Source organism: Hippichthys cyanospilos, chromosome 21, assembly GCF_059441005.1.
Source record: "Hippichthys cyanospilos isolate Australia breed blue-spotted pipefish chromosome 21, RoL_Hcya_1.0, whole genome shotgun sequence".
Lineage (NCBI taxonomy): Eukaryota > Metazoa > Chordata > Actinopteri > Syngnathiformes > Syngnathidae > Hippichthys > Hippichthys cyanospilos.
Genome location: NC_142389.1, coordinates 9,724,620 through 9,747,087, shown reverse-complemented (window position 1 = coordinate 9,747,087; position 22,468 = coordinate 9,724,620). Strand labels below are relative to the sequence as shown.

Genomic DNA, 22,468 nt, shown 5'->3' with positions numbered 1-22,468 from the left:
AAAAATAGTAACATCTCAACAGCATTATGGCTGGAGTAAAACTTAAAATACTGACGTACTATACAGGCTACGATGTGTGACTTTTTTTTTTTTTAATGAAAAACAGGTAAATGTGTCGTGCTAATAAGGAGCACATAACAAGCTAGCGCAAAGTAATTTGTGTGCGTGAGTTCTTCATTTAGTTGATAGATTAAAACAACTTGAAAAAAAGTTTACTTTGTAAAGTTACCTTCATCGTTAAGAGGCAGTCGCTTTCACAATTTATAACGGAATAAATGATGAATCTAACGAGCAAGTGACGGCCATAAATCTAAACTTCAAAGGAACCGCCAACAAGTGACGATTTTTTTCCAACACTATTCATATTGTTAAATTAATTTAAAATTTTCAAAAATGACGGTCAATATCCGAGTCTGACTAATGAGTATTCGATGCGTTTAAATAAAACCTAACATTAGTTATTTGATATTATTCGGCCACGCGGTGACATCATAACACCCGAGATCGGTTCAGAGGAAGCAGCCAATCACAAGAGTAGTCACTTGACAGACACTAAAAAAACAGCCAATCACAAACCTCTGTCGGTCAGGCGGGGGCGGGACTGATGTTGACAGGTAGTGATGGCGGGGAAGCAACATCGGCGCTCCAACAATTTCGACTGGAGTTGTCCGGAGTTCTAATGATCCGCTCGTGCACTTAAATGCGACCCGGGGAACATCAATTTTAAACATGTCGACGCACTTGTATCAAATGAGCACTAAGCTGCTCGAGGACACTATGGGAAAAATGAACGTCAACCTAACCTCATTGGTCCTTGCTGTTACTGTCGTCACACTCACTTTAGGATATTTTTACAGCAAACTACTTCTCAGACAGACTTCTGACAAGAATGCGGTAAGTTGCCGTAAAGTGAATGAAACTGACGCTTGAATTTTTATACAATCAGGGTTTGTTGTTGTTTTTCCCCCAGAAATATCCACCTTACATCCCTTCCAGTGTCCCCTTCCTGGGGCATGCTGTTGCCTTTGGCAAAAGTCCCATTGACTTTTTAGAAAATGCCTACGAAAAAGTAAGTTTAAGTTTAGCGCTAATACTTTAAAAATAGAATATTCATAACTGTATCAATATTACATATTTAATGCAATAATCAGACAGTTATGCTGTATTCCTTCTGGAAGTTTATCATCAGTTATTGGATGAAAAGTCACCTTGTGTTTTCTCCTCTTTCAAAATCTTATTTAAATACCACAAACTGGCACCAAAGAACTTGCTGAATGAGAAAGTAGTAATGTCAAGTAAAATTGTAGCAGTGACACATCTTGATGAGCTTTGTTTATTGGGGAGGAGTTATGTTTAGCATGGGTTGTAAGTGGTACTTAAGAGTGTTCATGGAATGAGCATATACACTTTTTTTTTTCTTTTTCCAAAATGAAATAACCTTAAGTTTAATTTTAAATGATAATGTGATAAGGGTGTTATAATAAGGTTGAATCCATCCACAGTATGGACCGGTGTTCAGCTTCACCATGGTGGGTAAAACCTTCACGTACCTTCTGGGAAGCGACGCCGCCACGCTGCTCTTCAACAGCAAGAACGAGGACCTGAACGCCGAGGACGTATATTCCCGACTCACCACTCCCGTTTTTGGCAAAGGAGTCGCCTACGACGTTCCCAACCCGGTGAGAGTTCACCGCAATGCAAGGTCATCTAAAAAGGGGAAATGAGTCTCACTATGTATTTTTGTGTGTAGATTTTTCTGGAACAAAAGAAGATGCTGAAGACAGGCCTGAACATCGCTCGCTTCAAAGAACATGTTAAGATCATTGAGGCGGAGACCGTTGAGTATTTTCAGAGATGGGGAGAAAGCGGCCAGCGAAGTAAGATTAATGTGCTCATATTTGTGTGTTCACTTTCCCAATCTGTTAAATCGTCAATACATCTCCTGAAATTTTATATTTCGCTCTAATTCAGACAGTCATAGCATCGTTCATCAAAAGGTTGGAAGTCACTGCACCCAATTAACTTCGTCTTCGCCAAATGCATAAACTACCTTCCTAAATAAAAATTAAAAACTTCAAAGACATTTACTTTTAATATTCTTTCAAAGACGCATGGTACACATCACAATAAAACTTTTAGATGTGTGCTGAGATCCAAGTTAAATCCCATCCAGGTTTATTTGGAAAGGTACTAAGGTAGATATTTCGGAAAGGAAGGGGAATTCATTTTGTAGTTCTCCGGAAACAAACAAACAAATAAAAAGATTTTGTGGTTTCTAACAGCGGCCACATAGTTGTGCAGCAAGCCATAAGCAAAAAATAAATAAAATAAAAAGTTGGATGATTTCTGAGCATGTACAATTAATTTAAGATCAGGATTTTTGTCTGCTGCCATATTGATGATGTTTACATTTAAACTTTAGGCTCTGCATTAGAACTAATCAAGCACTTTTTCTTAATTGGTACTCAGCCAACCACCAGGGGGCGAACACCTGGGTAACACTTCATTAAGCGACTTAAATAAAAAGTGTGACTATCTTATTTTTTTTGTTGGCCCTTGGCTAATGTAAAATTCCTAGGTAAATGTTGGCTTATTTAAAAATGGTAAAAAATTCATTTCAAAATGTAATTGTTCAAATTATTGCTAGCATAGTAAAAACACGTTTGAACATAATCATGCAGGTTATTTGACGTTACAATCTTGATATGACCAAAAATAAAAATACCCATTGATCATCAATGCCACTATGTTTTCATCCGTTTATAAATCTTTTTATATTTTCAGACCTGTTCGAGGCATTGTCCGAGCTCATCATCCTGACAGCCAGCAGCTGCCTGCATGGTAAGGAGATCCGCGGGCTGCTGGATGAGCATGTGGCTCAGCTCTACGCCGACCTGGATGGAGGCTTCAGTCATGCTGCCTGGCTGCTGCCCGGATGGCTACCGCTGCCCAGCTTCAGGTGGGACGAGGACTATAGGGAATTACGATGTTTTTTTGTTTTTCTCCTATCAGGGTCTACACTATCAACCATACAGTGCTTTACTAAGTTTACCATTGGCAACACATTGATTCACCTTTTCACAATTTTTTAGTAAGCTATTTGTAGTTTTGTGCTGATAAACTCATGGATTTGGTTGTGCTCTTTGAAATACACCGAGACTCCACAAGATGGCGCCAAAGCGCTATCTAATAGCCAAGAACCTAGTAGTCGCAACTGAGTACTGTATTTTTTCGAGATTCCAGCCGTCACACATGTTTTTCTTCTGTGTATTGAACAAAAAGGTCTATAGATTATGCACAACAGATAGTAGGAATTCCTTTAAAAAAAAAAAAAAAAAAAAGTCCAAGACTAAATAAAGATGGGATCTGCTTGTACTATACAGTACTTCTCCCTTAAGGTCATAACGCATACTCCAGAACTACAGTTATTGATTTTTTTTTTTTTTTTAAGTTAATAATTTGAGATATTTTGTCCTCATCATTAGGAAGCGGGACAAAGCTCACCAAGAGATTAAGAATATATTCTTCAAGGTTATTCAGAAGCGAAGAAACTCAGGGGAGAAAGCGGATGACATCCTGCAAACACTCATGGACGCCACCTACAAGTAAAAAAAAAAAAAAAACGTTTAAAGCTGGTGGAGTGAAAAGGGTGATTCATGTTTTGTTTTGTTTTCTGTCAGGGACGGCCGGCCGCTGTCTGACGACGAGATCGCCGGAATGCTGATTGGCCTCCTGCTGGCTGGTCAGCACACATCATCCACTACCAGTGCCTGGCTGGGTTTCTTCCTAGCCAGGGACAAAGCCACACAAGATCGATGCTACAACGAGCAGAGGGCCGTGTGTGGCGATCACCTGCCTCCCCTCCACTTAGATCAGGTACAGCCGCCCTAACAAATACGAATGAATTCATAATTCACACAAATCAACGTCATCTTCAGTTGAAGGACCTGAGCCTGTTGGAACGTTGTTTGAAGGAGACTCTGAGGCTGCGGCCACCCATCATGACCATGATGAGGATGGCTCGCTCTACTCAGGTAACAACATCATTAGCGTCGCTAAAAGATTGCGACGACTAACGCCAATGTCTTCAAACCGTTCCGCAGACTGCATTAGGCTTCACCATCCCCGCGGGACACCAGGTGTGCGTCTCTCCGACCGTCAACCACCGACTGCACGACACGTGGCGTGAGAGGACACGGTTCGATCCCGACCGCTACCTCCATGAAAACCCAGCCGCCGGGGAGAAGTTCGCCTATGTGCCTTTCGGAGCCGGTTAGTCATTAATAAACGGACAGTTTATTCGATAGTTTTGTGTTTCAAGAAAAACAACAAACCCTCAGCTAATGTGGCTAAACCAATTTTACACTTGTGGTACGTTTATTTGCAAGGAAGAGCAATGATGTCACTCGGTCACTTTGACCAGAACATGTGTTAAATTATCCAAAATCAAAAACTTTTTTTTTTTTTTTTAATATGTGGAAACCCACTCAGAAAGCAACAAAGGCAAAAGTTCATTAATACTCGCATATTACTTGTAATTTTCTGAAATATTATTAAAGTCCTGGGTCAATTTCACCCGGAATCATGCGTGATCATCCAAAAGTTTTTGAAGGAATTTTTTTTTTTTTGCTCTCAGAAGCCGCAATAATATTCCTTGGACATTTTGATATGTATTCATTCTTATTCATGAAGAATGTTGCACTTCTTTTTTTCAAAATTCAAAGAGCATTGCAGCACAAATACATACAAATGCAATTTTATATATTTCTTGATTATTAGCCAAGCAGAAATCTTGTCCTGAAAAATTACATTCAATATTTTACTTTGAAACAGGAGACTTAAGTAAAGTTTTTCGGAGCTATTACACCATGTAGTATTTTGTGGTTTTAGCATAACCCTATCAGACACACAAGCCCTTGAGAAATTAGGCAAATTTAATCACATAGCACATTTCCTAAACAAGACAATGCAATGTACATAAATTTAAATAAAGAAAAAATATATGAACACTAATTTTAATTTAGTTACTTTAATTACAGGAAGATGCATGCTAATGTTATAAGTTTTGCTCAAGAGAAAAGTGTTGGCCGCTATGCTAATGATTCAAGAACAAACTTGAGTACAGTATACAATGAAATGATAATGTACTTCAGAATATAATAAAGATAAACTTAGGTGTGTTTTATCTGAATAACAGGTGTGAAAATCAATGGTATTTTTTTAGCTAGCTGTAGCAACTGTGCTAATTTGTCAACATTATTGCTTTGATGTAGGAAAAAGAAAAACTTAAGACACAAATGTCTTTTTCAGTGTACATATTTGAGTAATTGGGTTGTATTGGTTTGAGTGACAGAACACATTATGGCGTAAACATTAAGAATAATAGAAGAGAGGTCTTACCTTATGTCTACACATGGTTGGAGCAGTTAGCTTGATGAAGTCATATCTGCCATAAAGGTGCAGTAACATTTTTATGGACACATTTTTCTATGATTTGTACAAAGATTATTTGGCTAAGCAGAAATGAAATGATGGCCTGAGTATCAAAAAACTGATAGAGCAAACTATACCTCCATTGCTTTGATAATGACTCAAGTCATATTTTCCATTTTTTTTTTTTTTTTTTATTCAGGAAGGCATCGCTGCATTGGGGAGAACTTCGCTTACGTGCAGATCAAAACCATCTGGTCCACGTTGTTGCGCTTGTACGAATTCGACCTGGTGGACGGATACTTCCCCACAATCAACTACACCACTATGATACACACCCCTCACAACCCCATCATCGCATACAAAAGAAGGAAAGACTGAAAACGTGGACGTGAACATCACTTTCACACCAAACGGACCACTAATTCAGCATCAAAGCCGTTATAAAAGCTGATAAAATCCTTGCAATCATGCTGCCTTCAAAGTCCCTGGGAAAATGACATTTCTTAATTTTCTTGAACGCAGCATAAAAACGAGGAGAATTTTACAGTTGATTGTAAACTATGGTGATTAGGCAATGGAGATGACTTTTCAATTTTCCAATAATTAAAATTGCATTTCATTTAGTCGAAATGTCACAAAAAAAGTCCACATTTGTGGATTATTAGCGAACCTACTGTAGCATGTATTGTGAGATGAATTAGGATGCTTTGTGTCTTCTGTAAAAATGCCGACTTCTGTAAAAATACAAAATGAGCTTTGTGAGTGTTGACAGCCTCTAAAAATGTTTTTACTTGAAGTTCTCTTGAATAAAAGGGAGAATAATATTGACCAGATTTAATTTGAGCTATATAAGTAAATTATGAAGTCTCAGATAATTATGATACATTCAATAAAATGAGAATTTTAAGACTTAGTTTGCTCCCTACTTCTTCAAATTGAAGTGTTCCCTCCCTTTAACACAGTTCACCTTTTGCTGTCTCGCTCTTTCACTGATTACTTTTTTCATCTAGGATTGAATTTGGAGAGTGTTTTTAAATGAAAAATTTGAGAAAATGTTAATGCCAGACAAAATTACAAAATGTGTGGGAAGGGGTTTTGCTGCTTTGAAATAGACATAAGTGAAAGAAATAAAAAAAAAAAAGAATGAAAAAAAAACATACTGACAACGGAAAACCAATAGAATAAAAACAATTCTTCAAAAATATACTGTAAATGATAAAAACACTAATAGTAAAAATTTGTTTTTTATGCAATATATAATATATATTTGTTGATCAACATTTTTCCTTTGTTTTTTACTATTAGTGTTTTTATCATTTACAGTATATTTTTGAAGAATTGTTTTTATTCTATTGGTTTTCCGTTGTCAGTATGTTTTTTTTTCATTCTTTTTTTTCTTTATTTGTACTATACACTGTATATTTATTTATACTGCATATATACCCAAAGTCCATATCCTAGTTTTACCCTGACACATTCTCTACTCACCAAAAGATTAAAAACAAAAACACATTCATTCTTCTCCTTTATTTGAGTTTTTGACAAAATAGCCAGAAAAGCGTCTATAAAAATATGCTCTCTACAAATGTTTTCGGGCCTTGAAACAAAACAAGTGTGTAGAAGAATCCAGTTATGCCCCTTGCTCGCAACCAACACCCACACAAACATAAATTAATTTCTGCTTTTTTTTAAATTATCCACAAACAAAATGTACACCATTTGTAGTTGAATTAAATTATGTCATTCAAGTGGCGGCGACAAAGAGACAAATAACACAAACCTGTCACATGCAGATTTTTGAGTCAGTAAGTCAGTGTTTTGGTCCATGTGGAAAGAGAACACAGTTTACATCAGAAAAGGCAACTAGTCTTTTTTTTTTTTTTTTTGGCTCTCATCTTCTCAAGCCGAAATGTAACGGAGCCAGTGAAGATGACGTAACTAGAGAAGACAAAGAGAGAAGACATTTTATAATTAATGCAGAGGAGGGACTTCATTGTAGAAAGCGTCATGTAAATGATGAGAACCTGACGTGACGCTCCCCAGTCTCCTCTGTAGGGCCTCCAGTCTGGAGATGTAGTCGGTGAGGGCTCGATCGGGGTCGTAGCTCTGCAGGTGGGCGCAGGTGAACGTGCCGGCGTCCCCGGTCGCGTGAAGTCTTTGCCGCGAGAAATATTGATATATTTTTGAAATTGTCTTTGTTCGGCCTTGGTGGAGGAGCTTCAGAATGCGGTCCTACCTGTGCTGTGCCGAGGAGATGGGTGACCGGGGGGATTCCCGCCCGCTGCGTCCCCTGCTTGAGCCCCCTCCTCGGTCCCGGTACACGTCCACCCCTGGATGAAGGTAATCTCTATCATCAGTATCTGAAAAAAAAAAAAGAGGAGTTTACATATATATAAAAAAGGCCACCTTACCCATCCATTAATTTTTTTTATGTCAAATTTTTCCAAGTTTCATTAAACCTTACCACAAGACAACACAAACATATTGACACCTTTCTCCAATGTAATTTAGTCAGTGTACAGTGTTTACATTTTTGGTCAAATCTAAAAAGGAGAGAAAAGTGAGAATACCTCTGTGAAAATGTCAAGATTGGGCACAATTAGCGTTTTTTTCATCCCCATGTCACATGACGTCCCGTAGGTGTACTAAATATGGTGTTATAACACAAAGAAGCTTTAATACGGGCCTGTGGAATTTTAATGCTCCTGTTATGAATGTTACAAAGCAACAGCAATAATGTCCCTGGGTCACCCAAACCTGTCCGAAATGTGCATAATGTTTTGTTTCAACCAGTGTTTTATGTTCATTTACCAAGAGCAGCAATAATTTCTCTGGGTCAAAATGACCCAGTGGTATGTGCATTTACCCAAAAGTGTAAAAATAAATAAATATAAAATATAAAATATAAAATATAAAATAAAATAAAATAAATAAAATAAAATAAAATAAACTTACAAGCGAGTTAAGGCAATACTTTTATACCTGTGAGTTCTGTTTGTTTCTCTGACATATTAACAACTTCCTGTGTCAATTTGACCCAAAAGTATGCGCATTTGTCCGAAACTGTCAAAAAAAAGACGTTTTTTGATTGAAAAGTGACTTCCAAAGTAAGTAAAGGCAACACCTAATTTATACTTGTGTGCTCTGTTTGTTTGGTAATGGTAATAACTTCCTGACCCAGGGTAATGCACAATCATCCATTCTTCAGACACCTTTGTATATAACTGTGTATTCCTGTTTGTTAACAGGAATACAAAAACACAAAAATATTTGTATAATCCTGTTAACAAACAGGAATACACCCTCAGAAACCACAATAATATTCTTGGGTCAACTTGACCTATGTTTTGCTGATTTAACAAGAAAAAAATGTATTTAAAAAAATTCTAAACGGGTCAGTTTGACCCACATTATAACAGGAAGGTCAATATGACACCTGAATAACTCATCAAAGATCTGAGAAAAAAAAGGTTGCTCTACATAAAGATGTCTAAGTCTAAAAGAATAACTATTAAAAAAAGCGAAGTGCGTCTGAAGTTAAAACTTATGATGTCATCTATCCACCTATACTCGTTATATTTATTTTTTACGATGCCAATATCAATTTGAGTAAGGAAAACCCCTGATTATGTTTTTACCGATTATCTGCAAAGTTTCACTTTTCTGGGTACAGGAAGTCGTGTTGTTCATGCCTGTAGTTTTGTGCCAGCGCTTGACCAGGAAACGCATTCTGGAACACACACACACACACACACAAAACTGAGCAAGCTCAGTAAAAACAGTTCAATTTTTTTTTCTTTGTCGACTTACCTTGAAAGGGCAATGGAGACGCGCACGGCCGAGCGGAAGCGTACGAGCCCCCGGCTGCGCTGCCTCCGCAGGCCGACGCCGAGCCCCTCCGAGGGTCGACTGCCCATCCTGGAAAGCAGGGCAAGCGTGGCCTCTTCACACTCCTGGAAACTGCCCAGCAGCAGCAGCAAGTACTTCTTCTGGTAGATCAGAGCCTTGCGGAAGCTCTCCGAGCGCAGGTACCTGGCGTACATCCTCTGCACGGGGAGACAAATGAGGATGGAAAACTGTTCTTTCAAAACTTATCCCACAGTTATATAACTACGTAGCAACTGAGTACCCTCCGTACCTACCAACATCCACTCTGTTGTGTTGTAAACAGTCCGAACATGTATAGTAGTTTTAATAAACTTACTTGCCTAACTTAGCTACCTGCCCACCCTTTTTGACCAACCTACCTAAAACCAAGCATACTTACCTATCCAAAAAAGACTAATAACCACTAAAACAACCTACCTTACCTACCTATGCACGAGACCCGAGCCAATCTATCAATTTACCTACCTTGTATTCACCCTACCAAACCAAGAAACCTTAACTAACCTACCAACCATCCCTACGTAACCAATATCTAACTAAACTCACCAACCTACCTACCAACCCACCCATCCTATTTACTCAACTATCCTTCCATTGCCTGCTAACTTAACTTACCCACTCTACATAATCTTAACAGCCATCAACCCAACTAATCTTCCATACTGACCTACTCAGGCCACCAACCTAACCAACCTTAAATACTTATCTAACCAACCTACCTATTCTGCTATCTACCGACATACAACGCTACCTATTTAGATAACTACCTACCTAAACAAAATACCCTACCAAATCATATAACTAGTCTCGGCCCTATTTACTCAACGTACCTACCTGAACAAAAACTGCCATGCCTGCCTTCCTAACTTAGACACCCCACCTAACCCAAAACCCTCATTACATACCCAAACAATCTTAAATATTTACATAACTAACCCACATATTTTGATACGTGCCTACCTACCGAGATAAACAACTGACCCTAGTTAACTAACCACAATACCCATTTAGCTCCCTACCAACCAACCAATCAATCAATCACCTAAACAATCCAAACCTACATAACTAACCCACTATACTTATTTAACCAACCAACAATATTTATCCAACCACCCTACCTATTTACCTACCTAAACAACATACGCAATCTACCCTATTTATTCAATTAACCTACCGAACTAACCTACCATGTCTGCCTAGCTAACTGATCAACTCGCCTAACCCGAACAACCCACCAACCTAACTAACCTTCTATGCTTACCTAGCCACCTAATCACCTACCTAATCACACATATATATATATATTATATATATATATATATATATATATATATATATATATATATATATATATATATATATATATATATATATATATATATATATATATATATATATATAACACCTCTACCCATTTAGCTACCTACTTACCAAGCCAACCTGCATACACAACGCTAATTAACTAAACACCATACCTACTTAGCTAGCAACCTATCTATGCAACATACCCTATCAACCTATTCACTTGACCTAACTATTGATCTACCCACCCCAGTTGTTTTGGGTTACAGAGCCTGAAGTTTCAAAATTCAATATCTTCGTCTAACCTTGAGTGCAGCGTTGTCGGCCTCAGGTCCGGTTATCTCTCTTAGCGTATCAGCCCGGATCTCTCCTCGAAGCCGGGCCACCTGGGCAAGGGCCTGATGGAGGGATTTCTCCAAGCGGGCCTTTTCCCGATTCCAGGCCTCCTTCTCCTGAGAGAGCAGCAGCAACGTGTTGGCAGAGTCCGACCTGGATGCTCCTCTCCTCCCGCTGGGCTGTTGAAGAAGGGAAGAATACAGTGAATGACTGATTGCTATTCGCATTCCACATCACTATAATATTGTGGATTTTTAGGCATTTGATTTTCATGTTGTTGTTTTTTTTACAGTATTCAGTCAAGCCAGAATATAGTGCTGCACACCTTCACTGTTAAATGACAGATAGTGTTTAGCTTTACTGAAAAAGATGTAATTAGCAACAAAGAAGGGGGTCTCAATGTATGTGGTAATACTTCCATATTGAATACAATGAATGTGGTACTCACTGTGTCTCCAGTGTGGCGGTAGCAGCGGAGTTCTTCTTCCAGGCGTAGCGAGTGGTTCCTCAGGTCGTTCTTCTCCTCCGTCAGGCGGCCCACAAAACCAGTCAGCTCGGCGTTCTGCCTTAGCAGACGTTCGGTCAGTGAGGAGCCTCCCGCTAACAGAGGGGCGCTCTAGGGAGAGGAGTAAACACGAATGAAGCGCACTTCCGTCAGAATCTTTCTATCATTGGTCATTTTAGTTTGTGTTATGATATTGTTCTTCATGATGAGTAATGCTCACCTCCGGCATAGATGGGAGAGCAGGAGACTGCTGGAGCATGCTGATTACATCATCAACACTGGACTGGAGCAGCAAAAGGTCTTCGCTGGTGATCTCAGCAAGGTCTTTGCTCCCCATGTTGCGGATCTTGGAGGCAACAAGGTGCAGTTTACCCAAGATGGTGTCCGCCGTGCGCCAAGGCCCATGATGCTTTTGCTGGTGCGGTGTTTTTTGTCCAGCGTCGTCCTCCCAGGACAATCTCTGCTCAAGCCGCTCCTTGTTTTCCTCCAAGCTCTTCCGCCTAGCTTCCTCGCCCGTCAGCAGGTCCCGTGTCTCAGATAGCTGCGCTTCCAGGATTTCGACCTGGGCCCGCGCATCCTGCAGAGCCTCATAGCTCTGTCTGGACTCGAGGCCCGCGAGGCTTATCTCCTCGTCTTTTCTCAGCACTTTAAGCTTCTCAGCTTCCATTTGGCTGAGGAGCTGCACCACCTAGAAAAAAAAAAAAAATATATATATATATATATATATATATATATATATTTTTTTATTTTTTTATTTTTATTTTTTTTAAATAATTGACATTATTGCAGGTGGATTTATTAACTCATTCACTACAATTAAAAACGTCCAATATTCATTTTACTGGGTGAGCAGTAGATGAGATAATTATTATACCTGTCATCACTTTACATCGTAAATAATAAAGATATGTAATACTGTCATTTCACTAAGGAGCATTTAAGTAATTCACTGCCGGCTATTGGTGTCAAAGATCAATTTTTACTGGGCTGGCAAAGAATTAGTTTTTGTATGTTTTGTATGCTAATTTTATACTGCCCATTTTAAGAGGTGAGGTTTTGTGTTTATTTCTATGCAATGTTGACTTATTTTTACATTAGCTCAACATTTAGATTGCTTTATGTCACAATTAATTTGCTCTTAACTTGAAAAGAAAAAAATACTTTTCCTGTCAAGGAATTAAAAAGAATTAAATTAGTTTGGCTGATACCTGTAGAGACCCTGTTAAAATCTCACGTGCCCCCAGGGGTAAACATGTAACCATTTGAGAACCAGTGATATAGTGTAGTGATAATTCTGTTTCACACATGAAAAAACAGGTTAAAAAAAATTAAAAAGTGTAACCCCCACCTGTGCCTGCTTGTCATCCAGCTCTTTGTGCAATCCTTCCAGAAGGTTCTCCTGCTGACTCGCTGGGCCACCGCCTACCCGCATCTCCCTCTCTGTTCCCAGTGCAGAACTCATCTCACGGACCTTGGCTTGCTCCGTCTCCAGCTGAACTTGAAGCTCCTGGAGGCGCCTGTGGAGGCTCAGCTTCTCCCTTTCGGACTGCTGGCAGAGGCGAGAGGAGGCCTGGCGCTCCTGCTCCAAGGTGGACGTCAACTGCTCCGCTTGGCTCTTTTGTTCCTCCAAAGCCAGGTTCAAATCCTTGAAAACAAAGTTAAGGTTGACTTGTGTTGAGTTGCTTTTGAGCTGGTGAGGTCTTACCTCCAGCTGTTCCTGAGCGTTCTCTTTGTTCCTCTCGGCGTGGCACCGCTCCTTTTCCAAGGTCCACTGAAGCTCACGGCCTTTGCGGCTCTCTTCCAACAGCTGCTCGTTCAGTGCGTCCACCTCCGAGGCCTTCTGGGAAACCTCGGCCCTGCACGCAATGATAGCATCTTAAACAACAACAGACATTTTGTGTCAAATGGTTTCACAGGCATTACATTTTGAAAACGCAGCTGTGAACTGTCGTACAGCGTACCAGTCAAAAGTTTAGAAACACCGTCAAATTAGAGGTTCACTAGATATATTTATTTATTTGATGTGTGAATAGTCAAGTAGGCCTATACCTAATATAGTCCTTCTGAATGCGATTTGGGGTGGGGGGCTGGGGTGGGGAGGGGTATGTTAGGAAAACAGGCTTTGCATTTGCGCTGTGGTGTAACTTCACATCTGCAGCACTAGATGGTGCTGTGGCGCTCTGGATGTCAAAGTCTGCAGCGGTTATAAACTTTTCAAATTGCTGTCATTTAAATCAGCACAGTTTTATACCTTTTTAGGTTAAAATATTTATTTGAATCCATTTTAGACAACATACAAATTTGCTTTAAATTTCACAGTCATCAGTATGTTTTAAAAGGTTAAATAATAACCAAAACTGGAAATAAGCTTCATATATATATATTTTTTTAAGAGGAAAAAAAAAACATCCTCCAAAAATTTTAAATACCAGAAATGTTAAAATTACACGTCTTTGTTTCCAAACAATAATGAAAGGCGCAGAGACTTTCCAGGAGCAGTGCTATAAAGATAACTGAAAATGTAAATATTACCTTGAAGTTTATGATTTTTAATTGATTTGATTGATTTGATTTTTTTTAAATTGATTTAATTGAAAAAGTCAGGATTTTAAAAAATGCATCAAGCTACCTGAGAAAACATCAAGATGCGCAAGTTATTGTTTCACCAAAAGGTGCTTCTTTGAAGAATCAAAATTATATGATCTATTATATTCTGTTTTAACTTTTTTTTGTTTACCAAATAATTCCATCAATATATGTTAATAATTTTGATGGTGTATGTCTTCATCTGTTGTGCAGGATTTATTTGAGATGATGGTGTTTCCAAACTTTTGACAGTAACTGTATTCTTTAGTTCATTACTTTGTTTTAGAAGCATATGTTTTGCACTGTCATTTTAGAAGATTTTTCCAAGTCAAATATTCCTACTATGTTGATAGATAAGTTTGTTGGTTTTAGCATTACTGTTTGAAGAAGTCCTGCCAAGTCCAATTTTCCAGTAGAGATAGTGTCCGATCTAACCTGAGCGTATCCAATTCTTTGAGGTGCTTGTGTTGTGATATGAGCGTTGTTTCCAGCTCCAATTTGGTTTGCGACAGTTCCCCCTTCAGTTCCTCTATCAGCAGCATGTCGGGTCGCGGTGCTCCATTGGTGTCGCCTCCTCCTCGATGCTCCGTCGCCCCCAACAAAGTGGAATGCCGTGCACCTAAAGGAGAAAATCAAACTGGGTGTCTTTGTATTTAAATTAAATGGTGCACGCTAGCTCATTTTAAAGCGCGTTACCTTTCTGGAGAAGCTCAATCTGACTTTGGAGCTGATGGATCTCACTAATTAGACTGGAGCATTCTGCGGTGTGCAGGCAGCCCATTGCTTCTCTGTGCTGAGCATCCTGGAAAAAAATAAAATAAGGTAGGTTGATAACTAGAAAAAAAATAGGAACAAAAAAGAAAAGAAAACTAATTATGGCTCAAATCCTATGAGACAAGATGGCTCACGAGTTTGAGTCCTTGAGAAGATGAGACAAGATGAGATTTTGGCAATGTTTGTAAAATAAAAGAATGCCCAACATAATTTTCCAGTTTTCAAAGGTTTCTTCACTATAGAGGAGACTGCAAGAAAATGAACAAACTAGCAGGTAAAACTAAACATCTACAAAGTAAAACTTTGTTAAAGGCTCATTTTGCAGCTGCAGCTTGGCTAGTTTAATAAAATACATGTAGCTCATGTTTGGAGTTTTTACAGTTTGTATGTCTGATAGGCCATTATTTTTACCATTCCTACCAACAAAATATCGCCATACATGTGATTTGAAAGTAATAAGTGCATCCTGTATTTCTCTAGGAGGGCTGCTTCTATTGAGTAATTTGGTATTTGGAATAAAACCACAAATTCATTTTGGGGGGTTTGGTGAAAAACAATTTAAAAACACAATACCACCAAAGAAATATTTACACTTAATAATGAAAAAAGATGTTGTATTTTTTTTATTAAATTATTTTAAACTGTATTTTTTTTTCCCAACGTGGCTAAGTGACATAAGACACAAGGAAGACACATTTGACTGAGCCGAGTGTGTGCAAAAGTGATCATTAGCAACTGCAACCGTTTCAGGATGTCAGCATCAAAGTGTGCAGTTTTTTTTTATTTCTGTCCGTAATGTCCGATCTGTGCTGCGCAGGGACGAAAATTTTGTGGTGTTTTAATCTCACGAGATCTTGTATGAGACCTTATCTCATCCCTATTACTGTAGATCTCATCAAGCCGATGATAGTATCTGAAATAACTAAAATACAGTGGTACCTCGGTCCTCGAACGCCTCTATACTCGGCCAAATCGGTGCTCGACCAAAAAAATCAAGTAGGTAATGCATCGGACCTCGATCAGATTTTCGGTGCTCGACTAGCCGAGCCTAGCCGTGCTAGCCTAGCCGAGCCGACCCGAACGCGCTCCTCGGCTCTTTTCGGCCAGTTCAAGCGCCAGTTCAACTCAGACCGCCAACGGAGTAAGACTTACGCAGTTTGTTTGAGTACGTATTTCTTCCCAATTTTCAACTTTTTTGTGTTGCGCTAGCCCTTAATGATGGGTCCTAGGAGAGATAGTGATAAGGGGAAGGCAAAGAGAAAAACAGTGAGGACCACTATCGAACGGAAGAGACAAACAAAAAAGGCAGAAGCAACTTACAATGGACAGGTTCCTTCTTAAAGAAAAGAGGAAGGCTACTGCCCAGCCAGATTTACCTCCACAGAAGAGAGAGAGAAGGGAGAAAACCCCTGAAGGCGCGTTACCTAGCGTCATCATGAAAGGGGATTCCCCTTCCAAGGATTAACCCTCCCTCCCGTCCTCGCCGCATCCATTCCCGTATGACATCAGCCACTCTCCAAAACGTAAGTAAATTATACAAAATGCTTAATAATGCTTTATATATCTTTATCATGTACCGCTTGTGCACATTTACGTCCTCATTGTTGTTTAGATACATGTTCTTATAATATTTTAGGTGTTTTTCTTAATGGTAAAAACAGATTAAAATAGTTTCCATTATTTCTTATGGGAAAATTGGTTTCGGTGATCGACCAAATCGGTGCTCGACCACCACCTCGGAACGGATTATGGTCGAGTACCGAGGTACCACTGTAATAATACTCAATAAAATATTACAATAATTCAACCAATAAAAACATATTTAAAAATAGTTTTGATGATTTAATACAGTGTTATTATGATTATTTTTATCTTAGTAAATGGCTAAAAAAAATTATGCTCTGCATTTAAAACAATACTTCCAGATTTAGCACTGAATTCTGAAAGTGATAGGAGCAGTTGGGTTACACTCACCTGCTCGGCCAGCCTGCGCTCCAGCTGGTTGAGGTGAATGACGAGGTCGCTGGTGTCCACAGTGTCTAGGTAGCTGTAGATGGCGCTCTTGAGGACGCTCCGCTCCCGGAAGAACACCTGGCGCACCGCTTCTAAGAGCTCCGCACGCCAAGCTGCAGAGTCACCAGACACCTAGCAGCGCACCAATATGAGAGTCACCAATGCTAGTTTCCATAAGGTAAATTATTATTTTGTTCGGATTAAAAAAAATGACATGCATGAGGTAAAATTATGATTTTTTTGTTGTTGTTGTTTTTAAAACATGGGTTAGTGTTATGCATAGGTTTTACAGAAACCTTCATATCAAAGTGGTGAAAAATAGCTTGAAGCAAGCACACTTGGCCTCTTATTTAGAGAACAGTGTTGGCCAGAAAACATAAGAAATACTTTCCTTTGAAATATGAAATGTGTTTAGATCATGCAAAGGTATACAAGTATCAAAAATAAAAACCTGTGTGGTCTGCATGTGAGCTATGAGACTTTTGAGGGACTCCACAGTAGCTAACAGGGCATCTCTTTCTTTAAGCCAGACTTGCAGGTTCAGATGGCAATCGGGCTCGCTTCCAGAAACGGGAAGTTCTGACAGCGAGAGAACCTGCATGCCCTCCTGGTGCACCTCACGCAGCAATGACTGCATGGAGAAACAAGATCGCAGAGTGAGAAATTTAGGAATTCAATTTCCCACAATAATTCGGAGTAATTTTACCTTGATTCTGTCCGGTAATACTGGATCGTCTGCCTCTCTTCTGGCACCTTCAGGTGTCACCCTAAACTCATGCTGAAGTCCAGCAGGAAGGTCATACCCGGTCCTCTGGCTGTAGTCGGAGCTGCTGTCTGCAACAAGGAATATAACTGTAAAATCAACAACCATTCCACCAAATTAATTGATAAATATTGATGGTAATTGTTTAACTGTTTAAAGACCTCAAATTGTCCAAAAGCTTAGAATTTCAGTCTGGGACAGAAATATTCTCAGATTTCTTTAGTCCCCTATGAAAGCAGACTATCATTGTGTTGAATCAGAATTAAACATTTACAAACATCTGTTTTTATTTTGGAAAAAATCTCTTGGAAGGAAATGCCACATAAAAAGTACAGACACATCCCACGTATCGAGATGTGTATCGAATCAACTTCTACTGGAGACTGCAAATCATAAATGATTGTTTATTGAAACATTGTTGACCTTACCACTGGTGTAGCCATCTTTAAACTGTGACAACCGATCTTGTCTTGATGAGGGGACCTAAAACAGAATTTCATTTGAATTTCTAATAACCATTCACTGCCATTGACAGCTATTGACGTCAACTATCCTTTTATACTGACTGTGCTGACCTCGGCGGCGCGCAGCTTGTCTATGATGGCCTTGAGCGCCTTGCACTCATCTTCAAGGTTGTGCGCGTCAAGGCGGAGCGCGTCACTCTCCGAGATGTGCCGTGCCTCCATGTCCAGGATCTCAGCGGCGTGCAGCTCCTGCATTTGGACCACCTTCTCCTGGAACTCTGCCAGCACCTCTTCCAGTTCCTCGTCGGCGGCTGTCTGCGTGGATGCGTCCGTCGCGGCCGGCTCGGAACTGCTGGAGGGAGCGGTGTTCTTCCTGGAAAGGGATGTCTTCTCTTTGGTCCCCTTGGCAATGGGCTGCTTGCTGCTCGTTTTCTTCTTGGGCTGGGAGGTGGACGAAGATGTGGTGGAAAAAGGCTGAGGTGACGCAGCGGGAGAAGGAGACGTCGAGGCGGAGTCGGCCGCCGTCGTCTGGGCCGCTAGCGCATCCCGGAGCTCGTTTTTTAATTGTGAAATGGAAACCTCATGGAGTTGGATGTCCTCCTGCAGCTTCTCATTGTGGGATTTGGAACCTCTCAGTTCTTCTGTGGTGACGTCGGCAATCCTCTTCACCTCCTGGAGCTCTTCTTTCAGCTTCAAAATGGTGACCTCACAGAGTTGGATCTCCTCATTGTGGGATTCGGAACTTCTCACTTCTTGGGTAGAGTCAATGTTTTTCTGAACCTCATGAAGGTCTTCTTTGAGCTTTAAAATGTTGACCTCACGTTGCTGGATCTCCTCCAGGAGCTTCTCATTATGGGATTTGTAACTGTTCAGTTCTTCTTTGGTGGAGTCCAGGTTTCTTTGAAGCACCTGGAGCTCTTCGTTGAGTTTGGAAATTGTGACCTCATGCACTTGAACGTCTTCCTGAAGCTTCTCATTGTGGGATTTGTAACTTGTCAATTCTTGGCTTAAGTCCATGTTCTTTTGGACCTCCTGGAGCTCCATTTCAAGTTTAGAAATTGAGACCTCACGTACTTGAACATCTTTCTTGAGCTTCTCATTTTCAGATTTGTAACGGTTGATTTCTTCTTTGGTAGAATCCAAATTCCTTTGAACCTCCTGAAGTTCTTCTTTGAGATTCATAATGGAGACCTCAGCCACCTTAATATCCTCCTGAAGCTTCTCGTTGATAGATATGTAGCTGCTCACTTCTCCATCGGTGGAATCCAAGTTCCTCTGGACATCCTCTTTGAGTCTCGAAATGGTGACTTCACGTAGCTGGATCTCCTCGTGGAGCTTCTCATTGTGAGATTTGTAACTTTTTAGTTCTTCTTTGGTGGTGTCCATGTTCTTTTGTACCTCTTGGAGCTCTTCTTCTAGCCGATTAATCGTTGTTTCACGCACTTGAGCTTCTTCCTGGAGCTTCTCATTGTGGGATTTGTAACGATCAAGTTCTTTTGTGGTGTCAGCACTTTTCAGAACTTGCTGGAGTTCCTCTTTCAGCTTCATAATGGAGATCTCACGGAGCTGGATGTCCTCCTGGAGTTTTTCATTGTTGGATTTGTAGCTGCTAACTTCTTCTTTGGTGGCGTCCATGCTCTTTAGAACCTCCTGGAACTCCTCCTTGACTTTTGAAATAGTGATCTCACGCTCTTGAATGTCCTCCTGGAGCTTCTCATTGTGGACTTTGTAGCTGTCGAGTTCATCTTTGGTGGAGTCAGCACGGCTTTTGACTTCTTCGAGCTCTTTGAGAAGGTTTGTCAGGTCTGCTTTTTCTTCTGCGGCCTTCATCTGGACAGAAAAGACAAATATGAACATGAATTTTTCGGTCTTCTAATTGGGATCAGTGAAAGAAATAATATTTTATATCTGCTGATGTGCATTGCCACATCGAACAACAGAGGTGTAAACAGTGTTATTCATGCATTATTTAATTATTTTTTGGGTGTAAAAATAAACCTTTACAAAGTGCAGGTTGTTCTGATGAACACTAAAAATAAATACTTTCTTACTTGTAAAAGATCTCCTTTAAGTTGAGTAATCGTCAGTTCCCGTTCCTTTGGAAAAAAAAATATGCATGATGATTCAAGTTGAAACTCCATCTTCATTATCTACTGCTTCATCAATACCTGTAGAAGCTCCTGCAATTTCTCCAGCTTCTCCTTGCAGCTATTCAGTTCCTCCTTGGCGAGCGCCGCCTCCTTCTGGGTCTTGGTCAGCTCTCCTCGGAGAGTCTGCGTCTCCTCGTTTCCTCCAGAAAATACCTAGGACAGAGGGTAATTACCAGCCTGCTGTTTTTGATACCCTGGGTTTAAAAACATGGTGATTGGTGGAAGGATACCTTCTCAAGCTGCTCCTTAAGTCGTTCTATTGTTACAGTTTTGTCCTAAGAGAGACATGGACAAGTGTCACGTATTGTTGCCCTCAGAGAATATTGAAACTCAAAATATACAACTGCTTACTTTGAGTTCCCCCTGGAGACGCTGGCATTGAACCATGTGGTGCTCCAACTCTTTTTTGGCAGCCAAGGCTTCATCTCGAGCCTGCTGAAGCTCTGACGTGAGCGCTTGGTCACCAGACAAGCCCTTGATCAAGGAGACAGAGAATTTGTTCAACACAAAAGTACAGACACGCCCCTTTCTATATCTTTCTTTCTTTCTTTCTTTATTTATTTATTACCTCCAGAGCTGCTGACGTCTTAGGATGCTTTCTGCCGGTCATCTGTCTGAGCAGATCTAGAAGCGCTACTAGCCTCATCTCATATTGCGCCTCCTCGGAGCTGGAGAGCAGCAGCTTGCGGAGATTGTGGTTCTTCTGAATACCACCTAAACTATCCTCAAGCTCACCAAGCATCTGGTTTAGGTGGCCCACCTTGTCACCTGCAAGGTCTTTGACTGCCTGCTGCTGAAGAGCATCCAGAGTGGCTTGGCTGACTAACGCCGCTGCCACCTTCTCCCTTAAATGCTCTTCCAACGTGGACACTTTCTCCTCGAGCTCTTTAGCGTGCTTCCTAGAGCGTTTCAACTCTGCGTCCTTCTCGCCTGCCGAGTCCTCCAGATCCTGGACGCGGAGACGGAGTTCATCCATGGAGGACATGGCGCTCTTTTCCAGAGCTCGCTCTTGAGCCACAACAAGGTCGGCGGTTTTCTGTTGGTTCCCTGTGAGGTCCACTGAGTTCTCGGGGCTCGTCTCCAGAAGCTGTCTGTGTTCCGCTTTGAGGGTGCGAAACTCACCAGAGGCCAAGTCCACCTTCTGCTTCATCTCATCATATTCGTACTCCTTCCCTACACGGGCGTCGTCATCATCTTTGCGCTCCATATGGAGCAGCTCTTGCTGGAGTTTCTCGATGACGCCGTTGAGCTGCTCCAGCTCTTCCTCGCTCTTATGTTTGAGACGTTCTTGCTCACTGCGCAGGCACTCAACTTGTGACTCCAGGTCATTTATCAGCGCATCGCGCTGATCAATTCCCTGAAAAGTCAAAAAAATATTAGCACATCTTACCAAATAAATAGTCCCACCTTCTTTGGAATAAACCTTTGAGTCTCCATTTCATGACAATGTTTTTCAATTCATTTTAGATTACAGTAGACCAAGAGTGGGAAAAGTCGAACCTGGGGGCCACATACACACCAAGCATTTACATGATCAAGTTTATTTTGATTTGATTTTTGAGTCATAAAGCTGTGAATGGGATAGAAGGAGTTAATTTATGAATCCAGTAAAAATGGATCTTTGACGTCTATAGCCATCAATGGTAGTCAATGAGTAAAGAGTGTGTTAATAATTCTTGTATTAATACACAAGCATCAAAGCAAACTAATTTACATAAACTAGTTTTACTTAATTGTTTTTTATTTTAATTGTTCTACTTGACATTACTGGCATATATTGAAGAATAGAAATGAAAATATCTGCAGTTAGTAACCAACAATAGTTTTGCAGAAGAACATTTAACTTATTCACCCCGAATGATGGCTATAAAGGTCAAAGTTGGCTGGCAGTGAATGAGGTAAACACTCATGTATTTATGACAATATTAAGTTTTGAGACGTATCAGTTATTCTGATACTATCAAAATAAACTCACAGTTATATTGTTTTACCTCATATGCCAATAAACAATTGTTTTGTAAAGAAATTAACCGTGGCCCTCAAGCCCACCCCAGGATCATTGTGCACATTTTCCACATGAAAGCTCAAAAGTTTTAATGAGGAACCACAAAATGAGCACACGTTATTACTTACCAAGACAAACACAACAGAACAAAATGGATGCCACCAAAAATGAAAACACCACACATGACCATGAAGCTATGCACACACCGAATAGTCTGGAACAGTCTATTCCGTGTGTGCATCGACATGG

General features: G+C 40.2%; 2 protein-coding genes across 4 annotated transcripts in view; one reads left to right on the top strand and one right to left on the bottom strand.

Annotated features, from left to right (window-relative positions):
• The first annotated feature begins 594 nt into the window (after positions 1-594).
• cyp51a1 (cytochrome P450 family 51 subfamily A member 1) lies at positions 595-6,266 on the top strand. Of its 2 annotated transcripts, XM_088404641.1 has the most exons (10): positions 595-894; positions 971-1,069; positions 1,503-1,679; positions 1,751-1,877; positions 2,785-2,959; positions 3,486-3,605; positions 3,681-3,876; positions 3,939-4,034; positions 4,104-4,272; positions 5,633-6,266. In XM_088404641.1, exons 1-10 carry the CDS (start codon positions 730-732, stop codon positions 5,809-5,811), a joined length of 1,503 nt encoding a protein of 500 aa, XP_088260767.1. In that variant the 5' UTR covers positions 595-729; the 3' UTR covers positions 5,812-6,266. The 2 variants fall into 2 exon arrangements, with proteins under 2 accessions (XP_088260767.1, XP_088260768.1); XM_088404642.1 differs by lacking the exon at positions 971-1,069.
• A 679-nt stretch (positions 6,267-6,945) lies between these two features.
• The window catches only part of akap9 (A-kinase anchoring protein 9), a 53,123-nt gene continuing 37,600 nt past the window's right edge, over positions 6,946-22,468 (bottom strand). For both annotated transcript variants that reach the window (XM_088404674.1, XM_088404675.1), the window contains 22 exons: positions 20,783-21,571; positions 20,566-20,688; positions 20,445-20,489; positions 20,233-20,367; positions 20,116-20,160; positions 18,167-19,894; positions 18,029-18,083; positions 17,544-17,671; positions 17,289-17,468; positions 16,799-16,969; positions 14,747-14,852; positions 14,486-14,669; positions 13,170-13,320; positions 12,813-13,109; positions 11,685-12,152; positions 11,408-11,575; positions 10,929-11,138; positions 9,244-9,479; positions 9,072-9,163; positions 7,670-7,793; positions 7,458-7,588; positions 6,946-7,371 (listed from right to left, as the gene is read on the bottom strand). In XM_088404674.1, coding sequence (XP_088260800.1) covers positions 7,325-7,371; positions 7,458-7,588; positions 7,670-7,793; positions 9,072-9,163; positions 9,244-9,479; positions 10,929-11,138; positions 11,408-11,575; positions 11,685-12,152; positions 12,813-13,109; positions 13,170-13,320; positions 14,486-14,669; positions 14,747-14,852; positions 16,799-16,969; positions 17,289-17,468; positions 17,544-17,671; positions 18,029-18,083; positions 18,167-19,894; positions 20,116-20,160; positions 20,233-20,367; positions 20,445-20,489; positions 20,566-20,688; positions 20,783-21,571 — 5,613 coding nt within the window. In that variant the 3' untranslated portion in view covers positions 6,946-7,324. The remainder of the gene's footprint in view (positions 7,372-7,457; positions 7,589-7,669; positions 7,794-9,071; positions 9,164-9,243; positions 9,480-10,928; positions 11,139-11,407; positions 11,576-11,684; positions 12,153-12,812; positions 13,110-13,169; positions 13,321-14,485; positions 14,670-14,746; positions 14,853-16,798; positions 16,970-17,288; positions 17,469-17,543; positions 17,672-18,028; positions 18,084-18,166; positions 19,895-20,115; positions 20,161-20,232; positions 20,368-20,444; positions 20,490-20,565; positions 20,689-20,782; positions 21,572-22,468) is intronic.

What these genes read in the sequence shown, in the direction of transcription:
- cyp51a1 (XM_088404641.1), top strand. Translation starts at nt 730, where the DNA reads ATGTCGACGCACTTGTATCAAATGAGCACTAAGCTGCTCGAGGACACT. An exon ending in TAGAAAATGCCTACGAAAAA is followed by an intron (nt 1,070 to 1,502) that starts GTAAGTTTAAGT and finishes ATCCATCCACAG; the next exon opens with TATGGACCGGTGTTCAGCTT. An exon ending in CCTACGACGTTCCCAACCCG is followed by an intron (nt 1,680 to 1,750) that starts GTGAGAGTTCAC and finishes TTTTGTGTGTAG; the next exon opens with ATTTTTCTGGAACAAAAGAA.